A 26,044-nucleotide genomic window follows, 5' to 3' on the forward strand; every position below is an offset into this window, starting at 1 on the left:
GCTTCGCCCACTGCTTGCACTCGCGGCGACAGGCTTTGATGTGGCCACACAGGCATTGGATTACCGCACCGGAGGCAGTGCCAGTCCAGGCGGAAGAGACAAGGGCGACGAAGCCGGGCTAAGGGGTCCAGTACTTCTCAAAACGAAAAGCAAGGTGACCTGGGAAGCTTGGTGGAGATGGCAGCGAGGAGTGGGACATGATCAGAGATGGTGCGGGTGCAGGCCGAGAGAGTGGTGTTGGGGAAGACCCGTGTCTGAAATGTCAAGTTCTAAAATGCTCGATTGCCATGGAAGCCAATTAGGAACCTGGGGACCCAAATGAACAGATGAAAAATGTGCCTTGTGTAAGTTGAACGGAGGTTCCCAATGCGAATCCATGATGACTTCAAGATTTTGTCAAACCAGAGAAGTGATCTTCTGACATCACACCGCTCAAGCTATTAGGACCGATGTACAACTTGGTCAGATTTTTTAATGTTCCAATTTAAACAGGCACAGAACCACTTAAGTCGTTGTAGCCGATGTCAAGTATGCTTAAGGCAGTGAGGTTGAGTAGCGATTTTACTGTTGTTCCGGTGATGTTTGTCTCCTCCAACAGTAGCTCTTGCAAACTATTCCATGAACAATTTGGTAGCCTCTCTATTAGATCTATTATATATCCCCACAGATGTTGATACCAATGAGGTCTATCATCCGTAAGCTGCACGTGTTTTTTAGTGTTGGTGGTATCATCCCATTGATGTTATTGGCATCCATTTCAAGGGTCTCTAACATGGTCAAGTTTCCTAGCTCATCTGAAAAGGGGCCTGACAATTTACAAGCAACTATGCTTAGACGTACTATTGAGACTAGTTACATCGCAGTACCAATTGGGTGTAGTGGGAATGTTAATATGATTAATGGAGGGGTCAAGTCTCTCAAGAACCATAAGGTTATGGTGTTGAAGTGATGGGATGGAGCTACTAAGTCCGTAGAAAGCTGAGGTACAGTACTCTCAAATTTGGGAGGGTGCTGACTGAATGAATCCAATTAACCGCCGCACTTAGGTTCAGCCATCCCATGTCAAGATGCTCTAGTGAATGAAGGCTTGCTAACCATGAGACATCTGGTGAATATGCAAAGAAATGAAAGTAATCGGTGTGAATGTCGAGGTATACCAGTCTGGTGAGGCTGCCAAGCTGAGGAGGTACGCGACCGATGAAATCCATGTTTGAGAGGTTGAGATACGTCAAACTCTTAATAGAGCCCATAAATTTCGATATAGGCACAAATTGTGGTATAGGCTTCATATCGCCTCCGAGCATATTTCCGCTAAGATCAAGATGCTTAAGACAGCATAGTTCACGAAGAGATGAACTTATATTCCCACACAGCCAACAAACATCGGTTTTGTTCTGATAATTGTTGTTGTCCTTCCCCTTCTCTCATTCTCCCTTAATACAAGGCGTTGCCACGGCATGAACCGCACAGGCGCAGCTGTGTCTAGCCTATGGTTCACGCCCACTCGGGTCCACTGATCAGCAGGTTCGCGCGCCGGGCTCAGACGCTTCGCCTTGGTTCTGGTGTGCCCGGTTTCCTTGACGCCGAGTCGCTCTCCGGTTCAGCTTCAGGTGTTGGGCCTTCAGTGTTGCTGACAGTTATCAACTTCACTATGTTAGAGACTCTTCACATGGGATCCACAACACTGAAAATCCTATGTAGTTTACAGACGATAGACCTCATGTACAATAGTATTGGTGGGGATATAACAAATATATTAGAGAGGCAGCCAAATTGTTCCTGGAATAAATTGCAGGATCTATATTTGATGGAGACCAACATCACTGGCATGACATTGAAATCATTGCTCAACCTCACTAACTTAAGCAAGCTTGACATCTCTGACAACTACTTGAGCGGTTCTGTGCCTGTGGAGATTGGAACATTAAAACAATTGACTGAGTTGTACATTGCCAGTAACAACTTAAGTGGGGTGATGTCAGAAGATCACTTCTCTGGTTTAACGAATTTGAATAGGAGGACGTAGGAGGCTATGTTGCCCATAATTTTAGTAACTAAATAACAAACTAATTGCAAGTTTAGTGAGTTCAATACATATATATTTAGCGGGTTCAATTTAAGTTACAGGATATGAATGTAAAAAGATAAGAAATAAAACTAAGAGATGATGCTCATTAGTAAACAAAAAAACTAGTTTGTACGAATGATTTAGGGCCTCTTTGGCACGGCTTATGCCGGCTTCGGCTTCAGCTATTTTGCGCAAATCGAGGCACTGTAGCGTGAAGCCGTTTTGTAAGCCGGGGTTAAAATGAACTAGAAGCCGAGAAAAGCCAGTTTTTCTGGTTTCACCGGTGAAGCCGTTTTGGATGAACCGTGCCAAAGGGGGCTTTGATAAGATTAAAGAAATATATGTGCGAATGTGGGTACGGAGTTGGATGTAGCACATTATATTATATATAGCTAGTACAGAGCACGTGCCCCTGCGCGCGTGGGTTAGTAGAGTGTAGGCCGTGTACATAGAAAACACATCCATGAATGAGCCGCAACTGTCACATTATATTTCAAAATCGATAATGAGTCCTCCATCTTGACATCAAGAGATAGGCAACCAACTGACAGTAATTGTTGCATCCAAGGATTATTGTGTTATAACAACAAGGACAACTAAAATAGAAAAAACATCCATAAATGACAGACCAACTGGATACAGTAAGCAGCTAACACCAACGTACATGGTCAGATTTGTACTGGGAGATCATAAACGAGAGAGTGGTCCAAAGTTGTAGTATGAATGGACCTGCAGCAACATTTGTTTCTGACGGGCCATGTCCAGTTCATAAACCACCATCTTCAGTCTTCGTTTCTGACAGGCTGTTTTGCTTTGTGTGAATGTCCTGAGCAACATTTTTCGTTACCTTTGCGATTTGCAAATGCAGTCGGGATTGTTGCGTATCAGGGAGGCGGGAGGTGTTAGTCGGCTAGCGTTTGGGAGTTGGGAGGAAGTTTCTACATATGTGTGGTCAGGATGGGCCGTTGTTGGGCCCCGGCAATAATCTACTACGGGCCGTGGCCAGGGACCAAGTAGACCTGTTCATGGGCCACCTGAACAAACCCGTCCAAAAAAAAGACCGACCAACCCAAATCATGTGTCTGGATCATGGGTTTCTAAACATGTTTACATATCAATGGTAGTGTTTTAGAAGTTTTCTAGTTTTTTTTTTTGGATATTTTTCTATTTTTCTAGAGCTAAATTAATTTTAAGCAAAGATCTAAATATTTTATTTAGATTTTTCTATACTAATCTATCTCTATAATCTTTTTTAGAATTTTAAAATGCTTAGGTTAGTGACATATTCTGTGGTTTAAAAACTTTTACCAATTTTTTTAACTAGAAAAGATAAAACCAATTTATCCTCTGACGCCATGTTAACCGTTGCTGTCCAAAACCATCCAGGGTGGAAACAAATAGTTTTAAAAGTTATGAAGACCTAAAAATCTGATTTTATAAAACGGGGATCGGACAATCGCCAAAGTCGCGTGTCAAAAAATAAGTTTTTCTTAAGTAAACGATAGTGTGGGCACCTAAATAGGAGGTCCCTACTAACATATTTTTTTGCAATTTTGTGAAGCCACGTCAGCAATCTCCTTCCCATCTATGAAAGCGCAACTGAAGCATTCCTCACAAACCCAAAGCATCTCTTCAAATCGTCCTGGAAACTCAAGCGCCAGCCTCATCATGAAATGTCCTTTTGCTGCAGAAGTATGGCTGAACCTTGAGACTTGGGCTGGAGACGCCGTCCGCATCCCTCAACCTGATCTAGACTCTCTGTGAGACTTGGTGGCTATCATCAATTGAGCACCAAAGCAGCAAGCAGCAGAGAACAACAGCTGCTTTCATCTTGTACAGTGCATGGAAGGTGTGGAAAGAGAGGAATCGGAGAATTTTTGAAGGATCAGCAAGAACTCCAGCTCAGGTGTTTGCTCCAGCAAGAGAAGAAACGGCGCTGCGTCGACAGGCCTGTGGACGCCCTTGGATTGACTAATGAATCACCTCTCTCCAGTTTCTCATGTCTACTGTGTTTTTCTTCCTTCTATGTAACAGCACCACGTAAGACGTGGACTTTCTACCGTCTTAAATGATTTGGCAGCGCTCCTGCCCGGTTTTTCAAAAAAAAAGTAATTTAAATCCTTTGTCAAAACAAAAATATACATGCAAACCAAACCATATGTGCCTCTTCATAAAACAACTACGGTATCAAAGACAGCAAATATATATTACAAGCACACCTCGTCTGTTCCCAGCCTCCTGCTTTGCTTCTGCCCCAAATTCCGATTCCTCTGTTTTTCCCATTCCTTTGCTGTTAACAGCTTGACATTCTTATATAGTCTTTGACAGGAAGCCTGAAATATGGCACACAGAATTTCTGAAACAATTGAACCTAAGAACCAAAAGGTTGGCAGAAATATGGAGATCCGAGTATATCAGTTATCTGTCATAGAAATTGCAATGAGTCACAGTTCATGAGGAACCAATTATATGTGAAGTCTCAAGTTCCTCCTTCCCTGGATCAAGAAATAAAATGTATGGAAAAAATTAACTGCGAAGTGAGAATTGAAGTAGCGTAATTGGAATTGACTCAAAGGACCTTTTTGTTTGGGACAATGAAAGGACAAACTTGAGGTGGAGGATTGGTACATGCAGTAAAAACAACCCCAAATTCAGAATGGTCGAAATCGCTAAAGCCCATAGATATAGACTTGTATATCATTTTTATTATAATATGGTGGCACATACAGGGGAAGGTTCACATAAATCTATGAGGTAAGAAGAACTATAGGCCATGGTAACTCAAATTAGATAAGGAAAAAGTCTACTTAACCCCCCACCTTTCATACATGGTCTACTTCACCCCCAACTATGAAACCGTCTGGTTTACCCCCTGAATTTTCCAAAACCGTCTATTTTACCCCCCGGGCGGTTTTTGACAGCGGTTTGCTACAGTAACAACGGGTTGCTACAGTAGCATTGGGTTTGAATTTTATTTTTCGATGCATCTTTGAAAAATCACAGTAAATCATAGAAAAATTATAAAATAAAAAATCTAATTTTGTTGAACTCCACATGAGTAGATCTACATAGTGAATATATAATACGGTATGCTTTAGTACAAATTTTTTTACTGTAGCCTTAGATTAATTGGAAAATCTAATTTTGTCTGTAATTAATTGGAATAATTCATAGCTGCAGCTTCTATGGTCCAATTGTGGTGAAATTTTTATGGTACGCTAATTATTGTATGCTTGAACTATAGTAAAAATTTCGTACTCATTGGACTATGTATAACTTAGTTATAGATAAATTCTAATTAATTACAGACAAAATTGGATTTTCCAATTAATCTAAAGCTACAAAAAAAAATTGTACTAAAGCATACCGTATTATATATTCACTGTGTAGATCTACTCATGTGGAGTCCAATAAAATTAGATTTTTCATTTTATGATTTTTCTGTGATTTACTATGATTTTTCAAAAATTCACCAAAAATAAATAATAAAAAAAGAAAATTCAAAATCACCGGCACGGTAGCAAACCCACCGTTGCTGTAGCAGACCCGCTGTTACTGTAGCAAAACCGCCGCTGAAAACCGCCCAGGGGGTAAAATAGACGATTTTAGAAAATTCAGGGGGTAAAACAGACGGTTTCATAGTTAGGGGGGTGAAGTAGACCAAGTATGAAAGGTGGGGGGTTAAGTAGACTTTTTCCAATTAGATAATGATGGGAGCAACTGATACGAAATCATAGAAGCTCACTCAATGAACAATTCTCCGGATGGCCATGACCATGGGGAAAATCCTTCATGTAAGTAGATAATGACGTGACAATTAATAACAAAGGCAATCGATGCGCATCATGTAAAATGAAACTTATGGACGAAACATCTAGTTTGGTAGCATAAAACAATCGTTTTGCTCATCCTTGGAAACAACTGATGTTAAGAGTAATTAACACACCACCTTTTTGGCTTTTTTGGCAGGAATAATAACTTTGTAAACCCCTGTGCAAGTCTGTTGCATTAACCGGTAAGTGGTAACTAACCCTGGCTACAACCATGGAAACTGCCTTTGGCTTGGACCATCAAAACTGCTTTTCTGGCAGTCCATAATATCATTGAGTGCTTAAAAGGATTTCTGTGCCTAATACTTTGGTGCCTGTCTGTGCACATAAAAAAAAAGGAATGTTGCACAGTCAGGAAATGGTAAACATGTCCATAAATCTGAGCCTAGTTATCCTCAAGGCATAAAATTTGGCTTCGAACCACATTATAACAATGTTTAAGGTGATCCCATTGCATTGGCAGGAAGTACTGAATATTAACCGCGTGTATATCGCACGAAATAATCTAATGGGCTTAAAACAAACAAATGGTCAGTGGTCAAGACGTAAGAAATTGGATATTTTACAAATGTATGATAATCCCGGGCGATGTGGTTTTCTAAACTGGGACAGAGAGTCAGGCTGTGGATGACGGGGGCGGCGCTGGTAGTGGGAGGGATGTTCGCGTGGCGGGCATCCGTTGCCGGCATCTCTGAACGGACGGCCACAAGAGGTTCACTGTGAATGAACAGGGAAATGAGGCAAGGGAGCGGAGGTGGCAGTGTGTAACTACACTGCGTGCACCGGAAACAAACATCTTTATTATGATTATTATTATTATTATTATTATAGATACACATGTGCTCCTCATCCCTCTAAATCAAATTACTCCGTACAGTACACCCTAGGAATGTGACTGACAAGGTGGCAGTCGGGCCCTGCCCCTCGCTTGTAACGTCCCGCCAAACCAGGGCAACCATAAATGTGCAATTCCTCGAGAGCAGTTAGGCGTTGTATGGAGCCTTGATTAGATTGAAAAAAATTTCAGCCTCATGAATAGTAACACTTTCGTCTTATTTGGTAAATATTGTCCAATCGTGGACCAACTAAGCTCAAAAGATTCATCTCGTGATTTCCAACTAAAATGTGTAATTAGTTATTTTTTTTACCTACATTTAATGCTCCATGCATGCGTCCAAAAATTTTGGAGTGATCTAAACAAGGCCTGGATTGGGGCAAGTATCGAAGGGAGAATCTTCCTGTGGATAGCAGCTCACATTTGATGTATAAAGACATATGGTCCAACGATGGCGGAAAGTAGGGGCTCACATTTGATGTAGTCCACAGCTCCTCTAAATTAGGCATTTCGTCCAGCACAAGGTTCTTCAGTGAAGGCAACTCAACAAATCCTCTCATATGCCTCAAGTTTGGAAATCCTTTTAGCCTTAACCAAGTTAAACAAAGAAAATGGGATGCAATAGTTTGCTTCTGCATTATGCCACCTTCACTATATGAAGAATCATTTTGCTTCCTCATCCATCCTGGCAAGCAGGGGCCTCTGTAACCAAAGATTTCCAAGCTCTCAATTTGCGATGGTGGTTCAAGAGCGTTCAGCACACCCCAATCATGTTCCATATCTGATACCAACTCTTCTTCGGTATCACTTAAAGACCAGTTCAGCTCCAAGTGTCGTATGTTACTCTTCCGCTTCAAGCAAGCCTTCTCTGCATCACTTGGATTCTTCAAATACTTAAGGTTGGTAATTTCCAAGCCACCACCTATCATATCAAGGTTTTCTAGCTCTGAGATCCTCGCATCATCTGCACCACACCCAACAACAAACAATCCCAGCTTTCTTAAACGGGTCAGCTGTCCCAACCCTGATGGTAAGCAGCACAGTTTACTACAACCCCCTATGTTCAAAACTTCAAGCCTTTTCAAGTTTGCTATGCCCTTAGGCAACTCCCGTAGCTCCTTGCATCCCTCAAGGTCAATACATTCTAGAGTATCAATCGATGTAACCCATTGAGGTAGCATGGTAACTTTGGTCCAAGAAAGGTTCAGAGTTCGCAAGTTTTTGAACTCCCCAATGATGTCTGACGGTAGTTGTTGCAGAGATGAACAACCCTCTATATCAAGTACACATAGGTTTCCAATTCTACCTAAAGAGCTTGGTATCTCTCGGAGCTTGCTGCAGTCATATAGTTGCAAGGACTGAAGAACATAAAAGTCACCAATGGACTGAGGCAAACTCTCAAGATCAGTAATCCAACGCAACTCTAGAGTCCTTAGCTTCCGAAGCTTTCCAACAGACTCAGGTAATGTCACAAAACCTTTGCAGTCAACAAAATGGAGTGACTGCAAGTTCCAACACCTCGAGATAGCTTCTGGAACTGTTGTACAACTAACATTGTGGATTTCAAGATACCCAAGATACTCAAACTTTAATATGAATAGTGAAAGCGGAGTATCAATTGCATAGTCCAAAACAACACTGCGCATACAACAACTATTCTTCACTGTGGTATCAAAAGATGGCTTACTTTCAGAGATATATAGAGCACGGACCTTGTCAAATAATCCCTTGTCAACATTCTCAGGGAATGAAGTCAAAGATAAATATCTATTATGAGTAAATTTTTCTGTTGTATGAATTGGTACACAAGTTACCAGTTCATCCTTTAGTATCTGTCGAGTGAGATCATGGATCAAATCATGCATGTTGTATATATCAATATCCCAGATCTCATAAGGTTTCTGAAGAAACCTGACTTTTACAAGAGAATCTAAGTAGTCTCTTCCGATATCTTCGGCTTGCTCTCCATTCATTGCATTGATGAATCCATGAGCTATCCATTGGGCAATCAAACGATCTTTCTGGATTCCATAGCCCTTCGGGAATATGGAGCAAAACGTAAAACACTGCTTCAGTTCATCTGCCAAGTGAATATAGCTCAACTTCAAGGATGCAAACACTCTGTCATTTATACTCTGAACATTCCATAAATTATTATCTCTTATGGCCCTCCACGTACTTTTTTGCTTCTTGTCACGAAGGACTGCTCCAAGAGTTTGAATTGCTAGCGGCACCCCACCACATCCCTTGATAATCTCTTTTCCGACTTGTACATCATCGGAGCTCAAATCTTGCTCTGCCCACCCAGAACCCATCAGGAATAAGTTCCAACTCTCAGACTCTGATAAGAATGCCAACTCAAATATATATCCTGATCCCACAGTTTCTGCAACCTTCCAATCACGAGTGGTTAACATAATCCTTGTTTCAGGTGCGCCACATTTTAGCTGCACCATGAACTGTTCCCAGTCATGTCTGTCCTCATGCCAGGCATCATCAAGGATAAGAAGAAACTTCTTATTGCTCAACTTCTCGGAGATTTTTTGGACCATGTGCTGCGGGGGATGACGATCTGAATTATCTCCAACGATTGTTTGAAATAGCTTGCCGATGAGCTTCTGAACATCAAACTCTTGAGACACATGGACCCAGAATATTTCATCTCCGAAGTGCTCCTTTATCTTGACGTCATGGCAAATGTGTTTGGCCAAAGTAGTTTTGCCTGACCCCCCTAATCCGACGATAGAAACTATCATGCTGTTCTCTCCAGCATTACATTCTACAAGCTTAGATATGATTTCATCCTTTTCATGATCCCTAAGGGGTATTTTGGACTCTGGAACCTTGCTCAACCAGGACATCTCTCCAACTGTCCTGTACCCAGTACCAACATGTTCATCCCTTGGAAATAAAGTATTGACATCACTTCTTTGCTTGACGATTGCAGCAAATCTCACCTTGATTGCCTTGATCTTATGAGCCATCTTGTATCGGAATGCAAATGTCTTTGGTTTTGCACAGAAGCAGCCAGCTATACCATTCTTGTCATCATCTCTTTCCATCTTCTGTTTCTCAGCTTCTAGCTGGACTTCTTGTAGTATATCGTCAATGTCATAAGCCACATCTTTCAATTTTACCACCCAGGTCTGTGGCTCACTCTGTATTGCTCTGTCACGTGCTGCCGACAGCCAGCTTGTAATCTCTGCATGTATATCCTGGAGCTCGGAGAGATCCCTTTTTACACCGGTTATGGCAGCAAACTCAGTGGCTAACAGTGAAACTAGCTTGTCACCTGCAACCTTCAGCACTCCAGATGCTAAAGCAGCCTCCATCCCACTAGTCATGTCAAAGAAACTCTTGCCTAAACCCCTGCGGATAAAATTGAGAAGCAAGCGGTTACAATTGAGTTTCGCAAATCCAAAACTAGTTTGGTGGCAGCAGTAATGTTTTTTTAGGAAAATATTTTTTTAGGAAGTGTGGCGGCAGAAATGTTCCAATAATAATTCTCAACTCTGGAATAAATGAACGGCCGACAAAATATCTGAGAGTTACCAATTAACATGTGTCACCCCCAGATCGAACTGTATCCGCTTTTGGATGCAGGAAAATAGATCTACTAGACCGATCAGCGTGAAAATAAAATGGGAAATTAATTTGCATACCAGGTGAAGGACACACAGTAGCAGCAGTAGAGCAACGACAGGATGACACTTTGATGCCGCCGGATGAGGGAGGGCTTTTTGTTCTTCTTCTTCTTGTGAAAGAGGTGAAGGAGGCCTTTGATCAGTATGCTTGACGCTCACTGGGATTGACACCAAAAAGTGTGAGTTGATCATCGAAGAAATTCTAGGATTGACAGCAAAAACGTGAGGAGATCTGACCAGGGGAGAAAGCGGGAGGAGATGTGAGGAATTAGATTGTGCGTGTTGTGTTGGGCTTAAACCAAAGCAGATTAAGTACCTAAACTCAACTGCGGCGGGGTCCAGCTTCAGGATGCAGAGGCCTGCAGATCTGAGGCAGGTGATGAAGAAAATGAGCAGGTGGTCGAACCCAACGAGAAGGAGAAACAGGATTCCGGCCGAGATCATCCTTATTACCTCGGTCGCGTCGTCGTCGGCGACGAGAGGCCTCCCCTAGCCGGGTTGTGCGCAGCGGTCGATGGTCGTCACTGCTCACTTCTCACGCCCATGGAGACGAACGGAGGGAGAGAGGAGAGTCAATGTCCACACCGCACTTGATTTGCGACTGGGGACCGGACGAGATGCTTTGCTTTGTGAGTTGGGGTGGTGGACCCCGGTCCCCGGCGGCCACTGAGAGCATGATTGCTTTTCGCCTCAGAAATCGCGTGGCAAGTACTACGGTGGATCCGGAAAATTCATCCTCTTTCATAGAAACTGTTATAGCCCCGTTTGTTTTCGCTTATAAGTGGCTTATCGTGGAAATAAACGAGAATCTCGTCAAACGCTTTACTTATTTCCACCGATTTTTGCTTATGTGGTAAGCCACTTCAGATATTTGAACTACGAGAAGTAAAAAGCGAGAATCGAGAAAATCTTCGCTTAGATTATAATCCAAGCGTGGCAAGAAGAAGTGGAAACAAATGGACCATAGAAGAGATTAATTAAGGAAGAAAAATAAGCTCTAATAGACCCCAAACTTTTTTTTTCTCAATCTCCCAAAATCTACCTCTCCCCTAAAACACTTGTCTGAAAAAAAAAGCCAAAACACTGTAGCGGATGGTTGTGTGAGAGAGAAATACTGTAGCGACTGGTTAATAAATAGTGCTGCTCTGAGGAGAAATCAGCCGGCTGGTCTGAAAACCAGCCAGCCGAACGGCACCAAAGGGGATTGCCCACCCATCCCCTCTCCTACCTACCACAGGCCGTTTTTTTTACCACACGTCATTGATCAGTCACCAGGCCTCAGCGCCAGCCGCTCGTCGCCGTCTTGCCGCGCTGCTTGCCTCTCGCATCGCCTCGCTGCCGGCCATGCGCCCGTGCCTGTGCTTGTCCTCCACACACACACATCCATATGTCAGGAGAGGAATAAAGAGTAAATGATACAGCACCCATCTCCTATATTTTGAGATTCCTTTATCTCAAACATTTAGGAAAATAAGATGTTACGTCTGTTGGAGATGCTCTAACAAAGTAAAGGGTGTCAGCTATGCATGTATCCAATATATGGGTAGGGTTTAGGGGCTGTTTGAATCTTTAGTGCTAAAAAAATTAGTTCTATGTTTATATGCTAATTAGATGGATTAAACGTGAACTAATTTCAAAACTAATTGCATAAGCGGTGACTAATTAACGAGATGAATCTATTAATTCTAACAAGACCATGCTTTATATGATGCTACAGTAAACATAGGCTAATCAAGGGCTAATTAGGATTAATAGATTCGTCCGGTATTTGCGAGCCTGGATGTTTGGACACATGCATGTAGTATTAAATATAGACTAAAAAATAACTAATTACACATATTACGACTAATTTACGAGACGATTTTTTAAGCCTAATTAGTCCATGATTTGATAATGTGGTGCTACAGTAACATGCGCTAATGATGGATTAATTAGGCTTAATAAATTCGTCTCGCGGATTACTGAGAACTTCTATAATTTGTTTTATTATTACTATCCGAACATCCCAATGTGAAATATTCGATGTGACATTCCTAAACTTTATTCGCTGGATTTAAACACCACCTTGATTAGCGCAGTGGATTAACCCTGTTGCCCTCTTTTTGACCTTTGACTGACGTGTTGATATGAACTGCATTTGCATGGACCCGGCCCTGCTTTCAGCCTGTTCGGTTGGCTGGTTCGTATCATTGCTGATTCGTTTACGTGAGAGAGAAGTACTGCTGGCTGGTTCGCATGAACAGTGTTTATGTGAGAGGGCTGGCCAGCCAGCCGCTCCTAGCCGATCAAGGTGAAGTGGGATGAAGTGTGCCCACTTAGTCCCCAAGCACGAAGAATTCGAGCGCCGAGGAGTAACCGACATAGCTAGCGATGAAGCACGAGCGACGAACAGTCTGGTCAAGTGGTCGGCGGCGAAGTGAGCATTGAGTAGAAGCGACTGGCGAACAGTCCGATCAACTAGTCGGCGACGAAGTCCATAAACCTAGCGGTCTGACTAGTTGATCGGTGGAGAAGTCCGAGCACCAGGCGGTCCGATCACCTGGACGATGATCTTGCAATACAAATATGTAGAACGGGTAGTACATGATGTAAAAATATATGAACTCTGGAGAATAATCAGCAATGGTGATGAAATAGCGTATGCAGCTCGGCGATCAGTTAGTGTGAAGATGTATTTATATTTAATACAAACCGTCCGGCCAGTTAGTGTGTAGCTGAGTCTCCAGCCCTAGCTAGCCCGTTAACCATAACGCAGAGCACGGAGCCCGTGTGCGTATAGGAAGAACAAAGCGTCGCTAAGGAGCCGCTGCCGACCACCCATAATGTAGAGGGCAGACGCTCGTGCACGTGTAGGGAGGAGTCGGAGATAGGGCCGTCTCTGGGGACATCCGAGCGTCAACATGACTGTTCGGGGGTTCGGAAAATCGTTTGGAGAGCAAACATAGAGAAAACAGCTCGGAGAAATATTATGGCGATATGCGAAGATTGGAGAATATTTAGAAGAATATTAAAGCGTGACTTAGCTTTAGACAGAATGTCTGGTCGTTGACGTATGGCGTTATCTGGTTGGCGTTGATGGCGAGCACCCGGCGGGTGGTGAGTTTTCGATCTGGGCTATTGGTCTTCGCACGGTGACTTGAGTTCGGCAGCAAATCTCCGTGTAGACGTCGCAGGCAAGATGAAAGTCGATCTCGCTAGGACGTAAGTCTTGAGATCCCATCAGGTTCGTCGTCGGATCAGCATCCACGCCCCCTACCTGGCACGCCAACTGTCGACAAAAGATGCTCGGCAGTTCTCTGAGGGGTATCCCACGAAGGTAGATTGATCGGTGGAGGTGCGCGTGATCAGGAATCAGATGGTGACACAAGGCGTAGAGACAGCGATTTAGACAGGTTCGGGCCATCTGATCGACGTAATACCCTACGTCCTGTGTCTTTAGTGTATTATATTGGATATGAGATGTATGCAGATAGATGTCCACTAGGGGACCCCTGCCTCTCCTTATATACTCTGGAGGGGTAGGGTTACAAGAAAAGTATCATATTTGGTACTATTCAATATCTTGCTGTGCATGTTGACCAGTGCCGTGCACGTCTTGATCTTGTGGGCTGGGCCACCTCTGATGGTGCGGCCTATGTCTTGTCTTATGGATACCGGGGACCATACCCCCACAGAGGGTTTGAGTTTTGGCTTTCATGAAAATACTGGAGCTTTGAGTTTGTGCTGTAGAGAAGAGTATTTGGAAGAACCATATAACCTTGGTTTTGTGACATTACCAAAAGCAGTAAATTCTTGTACACAAATAGGTAAGAGGATGGATCGTTTTTTTACAAAAAAAGAAATATTTAACTTTCTAATTGTTTGTTTCATTGATGACATAATCTTCCAATGGATTTGGTCAACTATTTTATGAAAAAATGAGTAGCGAATGAGAAATATAATCTAGGATCAAAAGAGATTATTTTTCTGCTGCAATAAGCTTATAAGCATATGGTCATTTTAACTCCAAATTCAATCTTACAACATTTTCCATAGATATGGAGAGGGATGGATTAATTTGACTTTTACCAAACCAATGCATGATAGCAAAGATGCTGAACAGGAGCAGTGCACAGCAGAATCATTGGCATTTGGTAAAGTAGTTGCTATCTGAGGCACTCGACAGCCTTATGTTTTGCCTCTTGCTGATTATCGACATATTTTACAAACAAATGTATTTAAGCAAAGCATGCTAGATTTATGCTAGGCCTTATTTAGATTGCAAGTTTTTTCACTCTCTCTCCATCATATCAAATCTTTAGACATATGCATGGAGTATTAAATATAGATAAAAAATAACTAATTACACAGTTTGATTGTAAATTACGAGACGAATTTTTTGAGCCTAGTTAGGCCATGATTGGACAATAATTATCAAATACAAACGAAAGTGCTACAGTGCCAAATACTGATTCCTAACCCCAATCTAAACAAGACCCTAGTATTGGAAAATAAGGAAGCTGATACTATGGGCTGTTGAGAGCACTAAATCTAGGCATAAAAAGATTGCCGAATCCCATGCAAAATTTCTTTGAAGGGACCTGTTGTCCTGTCCTATTAACTGAATAAAGTGATGCCCAAGTTTTTTGCAATCATCCTATATCTTCAAAAGATACTTGTAGTGTTGTGCAGACTCTAGAAACATGGTAAAAAGAAAACTGAGCTGCACTGCCACTATATATGGATTTTTTTTCGTTCTGAAGCCATTGTAATATGATCTGACAGCACAAATAGTTGCAAAGTAAATGTGGAGACAAAGTGCTAGATTTCTCTGGATTAGCTAACTGATTGATTTAGCTATAAGAAAACTGAACCTTGCATTAAACAGTAAAATCTTTTTTTTTCCTAAAAATTGTGCCCTCAGCTATTCCATTTGCAGGCCATGTTTAGATTACAAAAAATTTCAACCCGATGAATAGTAGCACTTTCGTCTTATTTGGTAAATATTATCCAATCGTGGACCAACTAAGCTCAAAAGATTCATCTCGTGATTTCCAACTAAATTATGCAATTAGTTATTTTTTTACCCATTTAATGCTCCATACAAGTGGCTAAAAATTGATGTGATGGAGAGAGAGTGAAAAAACTTAGAATTTGGAGGTGATCTAAACAAGGCCGCAGTATGCTTTTGGACAATGCATCTTGTCCAGTCCAAGCCTCTGAAAATCTGACCGTATAGCCTCCAAAAAGAGGTTAGGTACTTATGTACATCTACTACTACTATCCAGCGTAAAGCAGTCAAGCATTAAACTAATTGCTAGATATAAATAAAGGAAACAGCGTATAGCCTCCAAAGTTGTTTCTCGGGAAGCGTCACATCTTTCAATTTTACTACCCAGGTAGACTCTGGCTCACTCTGTATTGCTCTGTCATGTACTGCCGACAGCCTTGTAATCTGTGTGTGTAAACCCTAGAGCTCGGAGAGATCTCTTTTTACACCGGTTATGGTAGCAAACTCGGTGGCTAACAGTGCAACTAGCTTGTTGAAAGCATCTAGGCCCACCGTGGGTTTTGATGATTAATGACAACATAAGATTATTATGACTAACGTGTGTTTTGCAGAAATAATTTGAGTTATGTCATGATAATGGTGATTGTTTGGGCAATCAGTGGTATTCATGCCCCTATTGATGGAAATCGTTTCTGTTTTTAAAGGATGGACAACAAGGCTAAGGATGACTAGTTATAAGTGTCGCTTGGCATTGAAGAGACACTTAGATTAGTTTAGGGCTTTGTTTTTCTTTTGACCATACTATAAAGGGGGTATGAACTTGTAGCTTGACCTAGGTGAGTCTAATGGTTTAGGTATGGTGCACACTTGTCAAACATAGCACTAAGTAGCTCAGGTATAGCCCAAAGATCATTTGAAGTCAACTCCATTCACAAAGTGTTTTGAATTGAAAGTGTTTGGAGCTAAGACGGAGGCATCGGACGCTGGTCCCATGGGACCGGACGCATCCGATCAGTGTTAAAACAAGGTTGAACAGCACCAGACGCTGGTCCCCGTGGGACCAGACTCGTCCGGTCAAGTGTGAGGCAGCGCAGGTGAAGTCTGGAACTGATCGAACCCTGGCATAGTGTCCTCACCGGACGCGACTGTGCCTAGGGTTCGGCTGCCCGTGGCACCGGACGCTGGAGGCCAGCGCATCCGGTGCAACTCAGAGAGGTTCTAGAGAGTGTTTTTCAGGACCAGACACGTTCGGTCAGTACTGACCGGACGCCAGTAGAGTCCGGTCAACTAGCCGTTGGATTACGTCACGTAGTCGTTGGCTATGCACTGGACGCGTCCGGTGTCCACGATAGGCGCATCCGGTGCATACTGAAAAGCTGAGTTGGAACTCCAACGGGTATGTTTGGTTGTGGGGGTTATAAATACACCTCCTACTCCTCCAACATACCTCTCTTGCTCATTTGATCAACTGAGGCAATCATTGGAGTTCTTGTGAGAGCAAGTGCCTAGTGAGGTGATTGAGATTTGTTAATCCAAGATTAAAGACCTCATTAGTGTCTAGGGAGTAGCAAGTGTGCATCCATCTTCCTCATTAGTCTTGTTTAGGTCAAGTGAGAGTTTGTGCTTGTTACTCTTGGTGATCAGCATCACCTAGAGGGCTTGGTGGTGATTGGGAGCTTAGTGATCATCTGGCGGAGCTTGTGGATGACCCAACTCATCTTGTGAGCGGTTGTGGACGATTCACTGTGCTGGAGTGGCGAAGAATTAGCCCGTAGAGAGCACTTGATCCTTGCGCGGGTCAAGGGGGAGCGATACCCTTGCATGGGTGCTTCAACGAGGACTAGTGGGGAGTGTCAACTCTCCGATACCTTGGCAAAACGTTGCCGAGTTCCTTCATTCTCTTTACTTTAAGCATTTACATTGAGCAATTCATTTCATGTCTTTACATTCTTAGAATTGTCATGCTAGAGTAGGGTTGGAACCGAGGTTGCTAAACTCTTTGTGCGAATAGAACAATAGGACACACTTTTAGGCACTAAGGGTGAAGTGGGCTAAGTATAGGAGTTAATTATTGCAAGAATTTTTAGAGAAGCCTAATTCACCCCCTCTTAGGCATCTTGATCCTTTCAATTGGTATCGGAGCCTAGTGCTCTTCAATTTAGGCTTAATCGCCTAGAGCAAATTGTCTCATGGGGATGGACCCCCCCCTACTTTGAGAGAGATGATTTTCCTTATTGAAAATTTCGCATGGAGGCGTACCTAGAGGCCATAGACGTTGGAGTGCTTAGAGCCGCCACACAAGGCTTCCCAAAATCTAAGGATCCCACAAACCTTGTTGGTGATGAGGTTAACTATGAATGATGGAATGCAAAGGCCAAAAACACCTTCTTTAGAGGCCTTTACAAGGATGTGTTCAACCATGTCCGGAACCACAAAGACTCCCATGCACTATGGTCGGATATTTGTGCACTCCATGAGGGAACAAAGAGTGAGCGTGAGGACCGCTATCATCTTATTATTAAAAAGCTTAATTCATTTGAAATGCTTCCTAATGAATGTGCTAATAAGATGTACTCATGCTTGAATGTGCTTGTAGAGGAAGTTAATGGGCTTGGACTCACTCAATTGCAACCATCCGATGTTGTAAGAAAGATTTTGAGTGTGCTTCCCATTGACAAGTATGGGCATATTGTGACCGTGCTACATCAAGGTGATCTTTCCACATCTACACTGACACAAATATTGGGAAAAATCAATGCGCATGATATGTACATGCATATTACTCCACAAGATGATTCTTCTTCTTCCACCAAGAAGAAAGACTTGGCTTTCAAGGCTAGCCAAGAGAAGAAGGGCAAAGCTGAAGTGGTCCTTGAAAGCTCAAGTGAAGATGATGATGACACCAACATTGCTCTCATGGTGAGGAAGACCACCAAGATGCTTAAGAAGCTAAACAAGAATGGTGTCAAGTTCGACTCCAAGAAGAAGAAATTCTTCACAAGTAGCAAGAGAAAGCCCATCTCTGAGATGGATTGCTACAATTGTGGTGATCTTGGTCATCTAGCTCACCAATGTCCTAAGCCAAAGAAAGACAAGTCCTAGAAAAAGTACAAGGACAACAAGGATGACTCAAGTGATGAGGAGAAAAGAAAAGACAAGCCATATAAGAAGAAGGATGGCAAGAAGAAGCAACACCACAAGAAGAAAAATGGCAAGGCTTATATTGTTGATGATTGGCTCACCGACATTGAATCATCAAGTGGCTCATCTGGTGAAGATAGTGATGATGAAAAGAAGAAGGTGGCCGCTCTTGTGATTGGCACTTCACTTCCTCCACCGCCACCACCGCCATCATCCTATATACACCTATGCCTCATGGCCAAGGGTGAACGAAAGGTATAAAGTGATGATGATAGTAGTGGTAATGATAGTGGTAGTGATAGTGATGATGAATTTGAAGCACCTTCTTATGATGAACTTGTTGTCTTGCTTAACAAATACTCAAAAATCATAAGAAAGACAAGGGCTAAAAATGAGAAGCTAGAACTTGAGAATGAGTCTCTTTTAGCTAAGTATGACATAACACAAAAAGCTAGTGATGAGCTTAGAGATGAAAACAAGCTTGTGTCATCCACCCTCAAGGAGCTCAAAGCTAACCTAAAAGAGCTTAAAGAAAAATATGATAAACTTGAGGGGATACACAATGAGCTCAACACTAGATATAGCTTGCTAAAAGATGAATACACCACTCTCAAGATTAATTATGATACCCTTGTTATTTCAAACGAGTTCTTGTCCAATGAAACATATGATGCTACTAACCATGTTGTTAAGATTGATATAGCTATATCATGTGATGATTTGATTGATGAGAACATTGAGTAAGGTTCTAGTAGCAAAGGCAAGCAAGTGGTGGTGGCCGATCACTATGATGACTATGTCAAGATCAAGAGTGAGAAAGAGAAGCTAAAGAAAGATCTTGAGAAGCAATCAACCAATAACACAATTGTCATAGAGACACAAGATGGTGATATGGCTCTTGAGATTGAGAAGCTAAAAGAGGAAAACAAGAAACTTAAGCTTGAGAAGACTCATCTCACCACTGGCTTGTACAAGTTCACCAAAGGACATAATCTACAAAGTGAGCTACTCATGAACACCGTGATAAAGAGTGACAAGTGTGGTATTGGCTTCAAGGCAAATCAAGAGAAGAAAGCCAAAGCTAAACATCAAGCTCAACATCAATATAAGCCAAAGCCCAAGCCAAAGAGATGTTTTGAGTGTGGACAAGAAGGTCACTTTGCTCATGATTGCAAGATTCCATCACGACAACCCTTGCCCAAGCATACTAGACCCTTTGCCTACAATGCTCATTATGTGGTTAGAAAGGACTCAAAAGGAAGACCCAAAGTTATGTTCTTAGGTCCACCCAACAAGAATAGGCCTAAGCAAATTTGGGTTGCAAAGTGTCTTATTGAGAAAGTGGTTGGCCCCTGTCAAGTGTGGGTGCCTAAACATCAAGCTTGATCTCTTATGTGTGTAGGTGAACTACAAGACCGGAGGAAGTCATTGGGTAATTGATAGTGGTTGCACACAATATATGACCAGTGATCCTCGTATGTTCACCTCACTAGATGAAGATGTAGATGATCAAGAAAGGATTACATTTGGTGATAATTCAAAGGGCAAAGTACAAGGGTTGGGCAAAGTTGCTATATCAAATGATCACTCAATCTCAAATGTGCTACTTGTTGCTTCATTGAGTTTTAATTTGCTATCCGTTGGACAATTGTGTGATCTTGACTTTCAATGCTTATTCACCGAGAAAGAAGTGGTTGTGTCAAAGAAGGATGATGAACAAGTTATATTCAAAGGCTTTAGATACAATAACTTATATCTAGTGGACTTCACCTCCGATGATGCCAACTTGAAGACATGCCTATTCTCTAAATCATCTCTTGGGTGGCTATGGCATAGGAGGCTTGCTCATGTTGGAATGAGTACACTCAAGAAGCTATTGAAGAAGGACTTGATTAGATGTTTGAAAGATATTGTGTTTGAAAAGGACAAGCTTTGTAGTGCACATCAAACCGGCAAGCAAGTTGCCAACACTCATCCATGCAAGGCATATATGTCAACATCAAGAGTGCTAGAGCTTCTCCATATGGACTTATTTGGACCTGCCAACTTATGCAAGTTTAGGAAGCAACCTCTTGTGGTAGAACCGCCTAATCTAATGCATCCCAGGAGTACTTGTCTTCCATTAGACATTAAGTACTCAAGGGAGGACACTAAATTACTCGGTTCCGTCGAGCACACCCCAAGGGGGAACCCAAAAATCTATATTTTTCCATCAGGATCACAAATGAGAGAATAAAGCTTGCAACATTCTTAGTCATCTCTTACATCACTTTCCCGACAACATCAGAGTATAATATTTATTATTTATAACAGCGGAATATGATCATGTTATCAGAGTCTCAGCGGAAATAAAATCATTTGATGACAAGTTAAACATTAACGTGATTATCCTTTATATACATCATAACAGGTTATAAGTTTTTCTATTGTAAAACATTTTGGGAGGAAGTTTCAAATAAACTCTATGTCCGCAACGTAAAGGAAATCCTCGCTGAGCCCACCAGGAGGTTTCCACACACAAGTGTCAGCTTCACAAGTTCCTATCACCTGCAGCAGGGTAGAACAAACCCTGAGTACTCAATTGTACTCCGCAAGGCTTACCCATCAGGAGGAAAGAAAAGACTCTAAGGATATGCAAGGCTATCTGGCTTGTGGGTTATTGCATCTGTAGGTAGCATTACTAAGCGTGCATCCTTAAATTCAATTTTATTAGTAGTCCTCATTAGTTCATTAACTGATAATTCTATGTAATCGCCTATGCTACTTTCAAGCAGGTGGTAAGCAATCAGAATCATTTTATCATCTTTCATATTCCAGTTCTTATTACAGTGCTAGATTGTAGACAAGTCGTATCGGATTACTCGACGATTCACGAATCAATGTGCCTAGCTAGGTACCTCAAAACACATGAGGGAGTCCAGGTCCCCGTCCAAACTTGGACTCTAAGCCCCCACACCTGAGTCCCGGACTTAGGGTCGTGCTTAGACCTCCATCATCCCCGCCTTCAATCAGTCGATCCAAAAAGAGCTGAAACCCATGACAAGAGAGCAACGAGTCTTCCCTGCTCCCATAAACAAGTATGTGCTCTAGATAATAAGTTTGTGACCTGACTAGAATCCAATGCAATAGCCGGTCCTTAACCGACACGGATAGGGAGAACAGCGTAACCAAGCTATGCCCCGTTGGTTGTGGGACACAATCTCTTACACCCACCAATACCCATACCATATCCCTGCCCGATCTTCATTTCCTTTCATATATATATTCCAGGTGATAATAATATAATAACGATAATAATATATTTTCTATCTCTCACGAGTGACAGCAAATCACCCGACTTCTACCGAAATCCTACATCATAGCAATCTACACGATCCTGTCATACTAGTAAAACTCATATGATAAGGATATATATATGCAAGTGGGTTTCATTCAACTCCTTAAACTTAATGCACAAACATAAATTAAAGTGCAGAATAATAGGGGTTATGCACTAGGACTTTTCTGGGTAAGATATAACCAAAAGTTAGCATTCCATCATGGTGATACGATCATCAAGGCACCATCTTTTCTGTTACTTCGGTCATCTTCCCGATCCATTGTTGTTCCTATTATGATATACGTGGATGCAACATATAGATGTAAATAATCCACGACAACCAAAACTCTTAGAAATTCGATTACACCTCACAAGCTAACGAGATAGCTCTAATATGCTAGTCTATGTATCCACATTGTCAAGTAAGGCTCGTTCCTAAAAATGTTTTCGTTCTACAAACCCTCAATTATTTTTGACATTTGATTGATTAAATATATATTTTTGTACTAGGGCTCATTTAGTTAACTTAACAAACTAATTCCTATGGAGCTACAAAAATTACAGTGAGCACCTAATATTGTTAGGAATCTACTCTAAAAATTTCAGAGCCGACACTATCACCAATTTATCACAACAATTCCTACAAATTTCTATTTTGACAATATTAAGTATCTCAAATTAATTTTATAGCTTCTAAAAATATTATAAAACTATGTGAACAAAATATACTAGCAGATAGATCATGATTTTAGGAACCTAACAAAATTGGTTTCATAGTTTTAGGACATCTACACAAATTTATATTAAATTTACATTTTGCCTTAGAACTAAATTAGAAAGATGTTTTTGAACAACCGAAAAGGAGCCATTGCCAACCAATTTGGCTCGATGGCCCAGCAGCCCGGCGTGGAGCGCGGCTGTGTGCGTAGCAGGCCGGCCCACGGCAGAAGTGTCTCGCGCGCTGCGCTTGTGCGAAGAAGACCCAGTATTGCTAGAAATTCCACCCGAAGTCCAAACCCTATTTATACCTCTCTCTGGATTTCGCTCTTAACCCCCTGGGTTTCTACCAATTTCCCCATTCACGCCCTCGAAGCAAGACATACGGCGGTGCGGCAAGCACGGCCACCGAGCGGTCCCTCCGGCCACCTAGGGTCCGTGTGAGCTTACCTAAGGGTCGATCGCAATCTACGGCTAAACCCGCAGAGATAGGTGGCATTTAGAGACTTGGCGGTGCACTACCGTGAGCTGCCGCAGCGAGCGACGATTCGTGGCGGCGGCGGACCTGTTCCGATGAGGCTATGGGCTGACGACATGGTAGAGCTTGCAAGTGAGCAACAAGGACATACCCCAAAGCCAGCTTAGCAACCGATTGCGAAGGGGAAAGTCAGAAAAACCCTAGCCACATGCGCCCACACCACGTGGCGGCGCTCCGAGCGCGTCACCAGCGTGTCACCGTACCGATAATGAGCACCCTATCTAAAAAAGCGCAAGCACCGGGTTGAGGGAGTCAAGACGAGCATAGGGCCATGAGCAATTTAATTCTCACCCTTCCTACTAGACTCACCTCCCAATCTATCGGTTCGGCGGCGTTCATGACCGACGGCGAGAAGAAATCAAAATTTGACCGCGACAGGCGATGACTGGACCTGGTGCAAATGGGGCACCTAGCTAACTCCCTCTACTACACGCCGATGCCAGGAATTGGACTAGAAAACCTCAAGTCAGTGAATAAGAAAGGGGAAGGAGAAAGCGGTGCATTGCCACCACCACGGCGCGGGGAGCGGCCCAGACCGAGGCGACCCGACCAAGACCGACAAGGCATGGCGGCACGTGGCCAGTCGCACAAGGGAGGACAAGGATCGCACTGCCTAGTACATGCTGGGAGCCTTTAGAGAGTACTTGCTTGGCCATGTGCATGGGGCAGCGTGGCCCCACGACGCAACAAGGCACGCCACGACGCCGAGAGTAAGGCGGGGTAGGTGGATTGAGTGGCGGAGAGCGAGCGCTGCAGTGACCAAATGGCAACGAACAAGGGCACCTCCCTGTACGCACATGTGGACGACATTACAGTCGACATCAGCACGTGCCCAGCGGAGAGCGGCTATGGCCACGCCAGGCCTTGTGGCAGCGGCGGCCGAGGGGAGTGCCGAGGCCACTAGCCAGCAGCAGGCGTCGTAGACAGGCTAGCTAAGGCACGGCCACACCGCGACCACACCGAGGGTAGCTCCTGCCAGCCTATGGCCACACATGCGCGCCAACACAGTGACCACGCACTCTCGGCCGAACGGTCCGACAGGGAGCTATGCACGAGTTTTAAAGCGAATAAAAAACTATTGACTAACTCGCCTAAAGTTCAACCAATTACTCTAACCCGAAGCCGGCACTATCCACTAGTTAGCGAAGCAAATCCCACATTCCAAGAGTGACTACAGAGGAAGATCAACGAGTGCCAAGATCAGTTTGTCGCTAAAACTTCGGTTCACGAACAGAGCACCAACCACATGCTCACAGCGCGTTCTTACGAAATTCGGCAATTTCTTTGCATGAGCATCGTAACTCTAACGTAACCACGACCTGCACCACGTTCTAGTATATACCTAAATGCAACCAATCATGCAAAAACATAGATATAATTCTTAATCATTTTTGTTGGAATTTAAATGTCGAAATGGCATCGTCGGTTATCGTTACAGACTCAGAAAGGGCAAGAGTCCCGCTAGAACTAAACAACCATTAACAACTTTGATTGAATTTTTAAAAGGTCGGAACTTCATCAATTTCAACTAGACAACATGTCATGACCTAGTCCATACTTTGTACTAACTCATGGGAACAAAATATTAAAGCACTATTTAAGTATTTTGCACACTATAATTCTTTAAAAATGGCACTTTCTAATTATAAGCTATGTCACATTTTCATTTACAGAAACCGTTTTTCATGCCGACCATCTAAAACAACTTATCCTATTTTTCTTATTAGAATTTCATAAACATGTTTACACATTAATTGAACTAACTCGCAATATCCCGTTCGCTTCTCTTCTCGTAAAAATGAGACCTATAATTTAATTATCCTTTCTTGTGAGTTTTAAAATTTTTAACACCCGAAACTTGTTTTGTTAATTTCTTTTAGGCCTTAATCTAAGCACTAAGCAAGATCGTAACACCAGAGGTGTTACAACCAACCCCCCTAAAAAGAATCTCATCCCAAGATTCGAAGCAAGAACCAAAAAGGGAACAACACGATTACACTTCATAGTTCAAAAATTACACTAACGATTACACGACTTTGAACGCTAAACCACACAAGGATTTAGAGATACATGGTTAAGAGTAATCTAGTACAACCAAGGCTTAATCCAAAAGTCAAGATAGATGAGGGCAATGGAGAAACATCAATAAAATGATTATCCAAAATATGGCGTATGTCCAACAGATCCAAAAATAGAAGACTGAAAAGTCAAACATCATGAACCCTAAGACCAGACTAACCAAGGGGACTTGAGCTTCTTTGAAAACTAGATCCCTTCTTCTTATTAGATTACACAATCACCTTTGACTGACGAAACTAGTTCCACAATGACGATTGGATCTCATAGCTCTGCTTCGGATTCGAGAGGAATGTGGATGAAGAAGAGAGCAAAGGACCAAGGGCATCTTATAGTGGCGAACAGAGGTGGGGTGCAGTGCACCAGAGGTAGAGATGGCATGGATGGGGTACACTAATGGTTCACGCTATGGGGATAAAGTCAGCCATGGTGAGTTCCCGGCGCGAGCGAGCGGAGGGAGGATAAGGCACGCGGGCGACCGCGTCCCCAAAAGAAGCAAAATGAGAGAGGGGGAGGGTCTGGTACAGGGATGAGGGTGTGGGATCGAGAGCCAATAGGAGGGAAAATGCACAGTACATGAGGACGGCGAGTGCGGCATGATGTCGCGGCCACGCGAGAACAGGCTGCTAATGGGCCCGACATAGACGGCGTCCGCAGGGCATGCGGTGACAGCGACCCGGCGTGCGTAGGCAAGTTTCAAAGACGTTGTGACATTTGTTTTCTTATTGGTTACTCATTGAAGTCCAAAGCATATCGTGTATTCAACCATGCCACCGGCTTGGTAGATGAAACATATGATGTGGAATTCGATGAATCTAACGGCTCCCAAGAAGCATATGAGAATCTTGATGATGTAGATGAAGAACCGTTGAGGGAGGCTATGAAG

At 42.8% G+C, this 26,044-nt stretch overlaps 1 protein-coding gene across 7 annotated transcripts; it reads right to left on the minus strand.

The window, feature by feature from the left end:
* Nucleotides 1-1,606: 1,606 nt before the first annotated feature.
* Nucleotides 1,607-11,030, minus strand: LOC136511624 (putative disease resistance protein RGA3). Of its 7 annotated transcripts, XM_066505671.1 has the most exons (6): nucleotides 10,831-11,024; nucleotides 10,694-10,744; nucleotides 10,396-10,535; nucleotides 7,207-10,102; nucleotides 4,288-4,401; nucleotides 1,607-1,630 (listed from the first exon to the last, which is right to left on the minus strand). In XM_066505671.1, the coding sequence occupies exons 4-6, from the start codon at nucleotides 10,075-10,077 to the stop codon at nucleotides 1,622-1,624; spliced, it is 2,994 nt and encodes a 997-aa protein (XP_066361768.1). In that variant the 5' UTR covers nucleotides 10,078-10,102; nucleotides 10,396-10,535; nucleotides 10,694-10,744; nucleotides 10,831-11,024; the 3' UTR covers nucleotides 1,607-1,621. The 7 variants fall into 7 exon arrangements, 6 of the variants coding, with proteins under 6 accessions (XP_066361768.1, XP_066361767.1, XP_066361770.1 ...); XM_066505670.1 differs by lacking the exon at nucleotides 1,607-1,630 and having other exon boundaries at nucleotides 3,880-4,401; XM_066505673.1 differs by lacking the exons at nucleotides 1,607-1,630; nucleotides 4,288-4,401 and adding an exon at nucleotides 4,420-4,563 and having other exon boundaries at nucleotides 10,831-11,023.
* Nucleotides 11,031-26,044: the final 15,014 nt, after the last annotated feature.

The sequence above is a fragment of the Miscanthus floridulus genome, chromosome 16, assembly GCF_019320115.1.
Source record: "Miscanthus floridulus cultivar M001 chromosome 16, ASM1932011v1, whole genome shotgun sequence".
Taxonomy (NCBI): Eukaryota; Viridiplantae; Streptophyta; class Magnoliopsida; order Poales; family Poaceae; genus Miscanthus; species Miscanthus floridulus.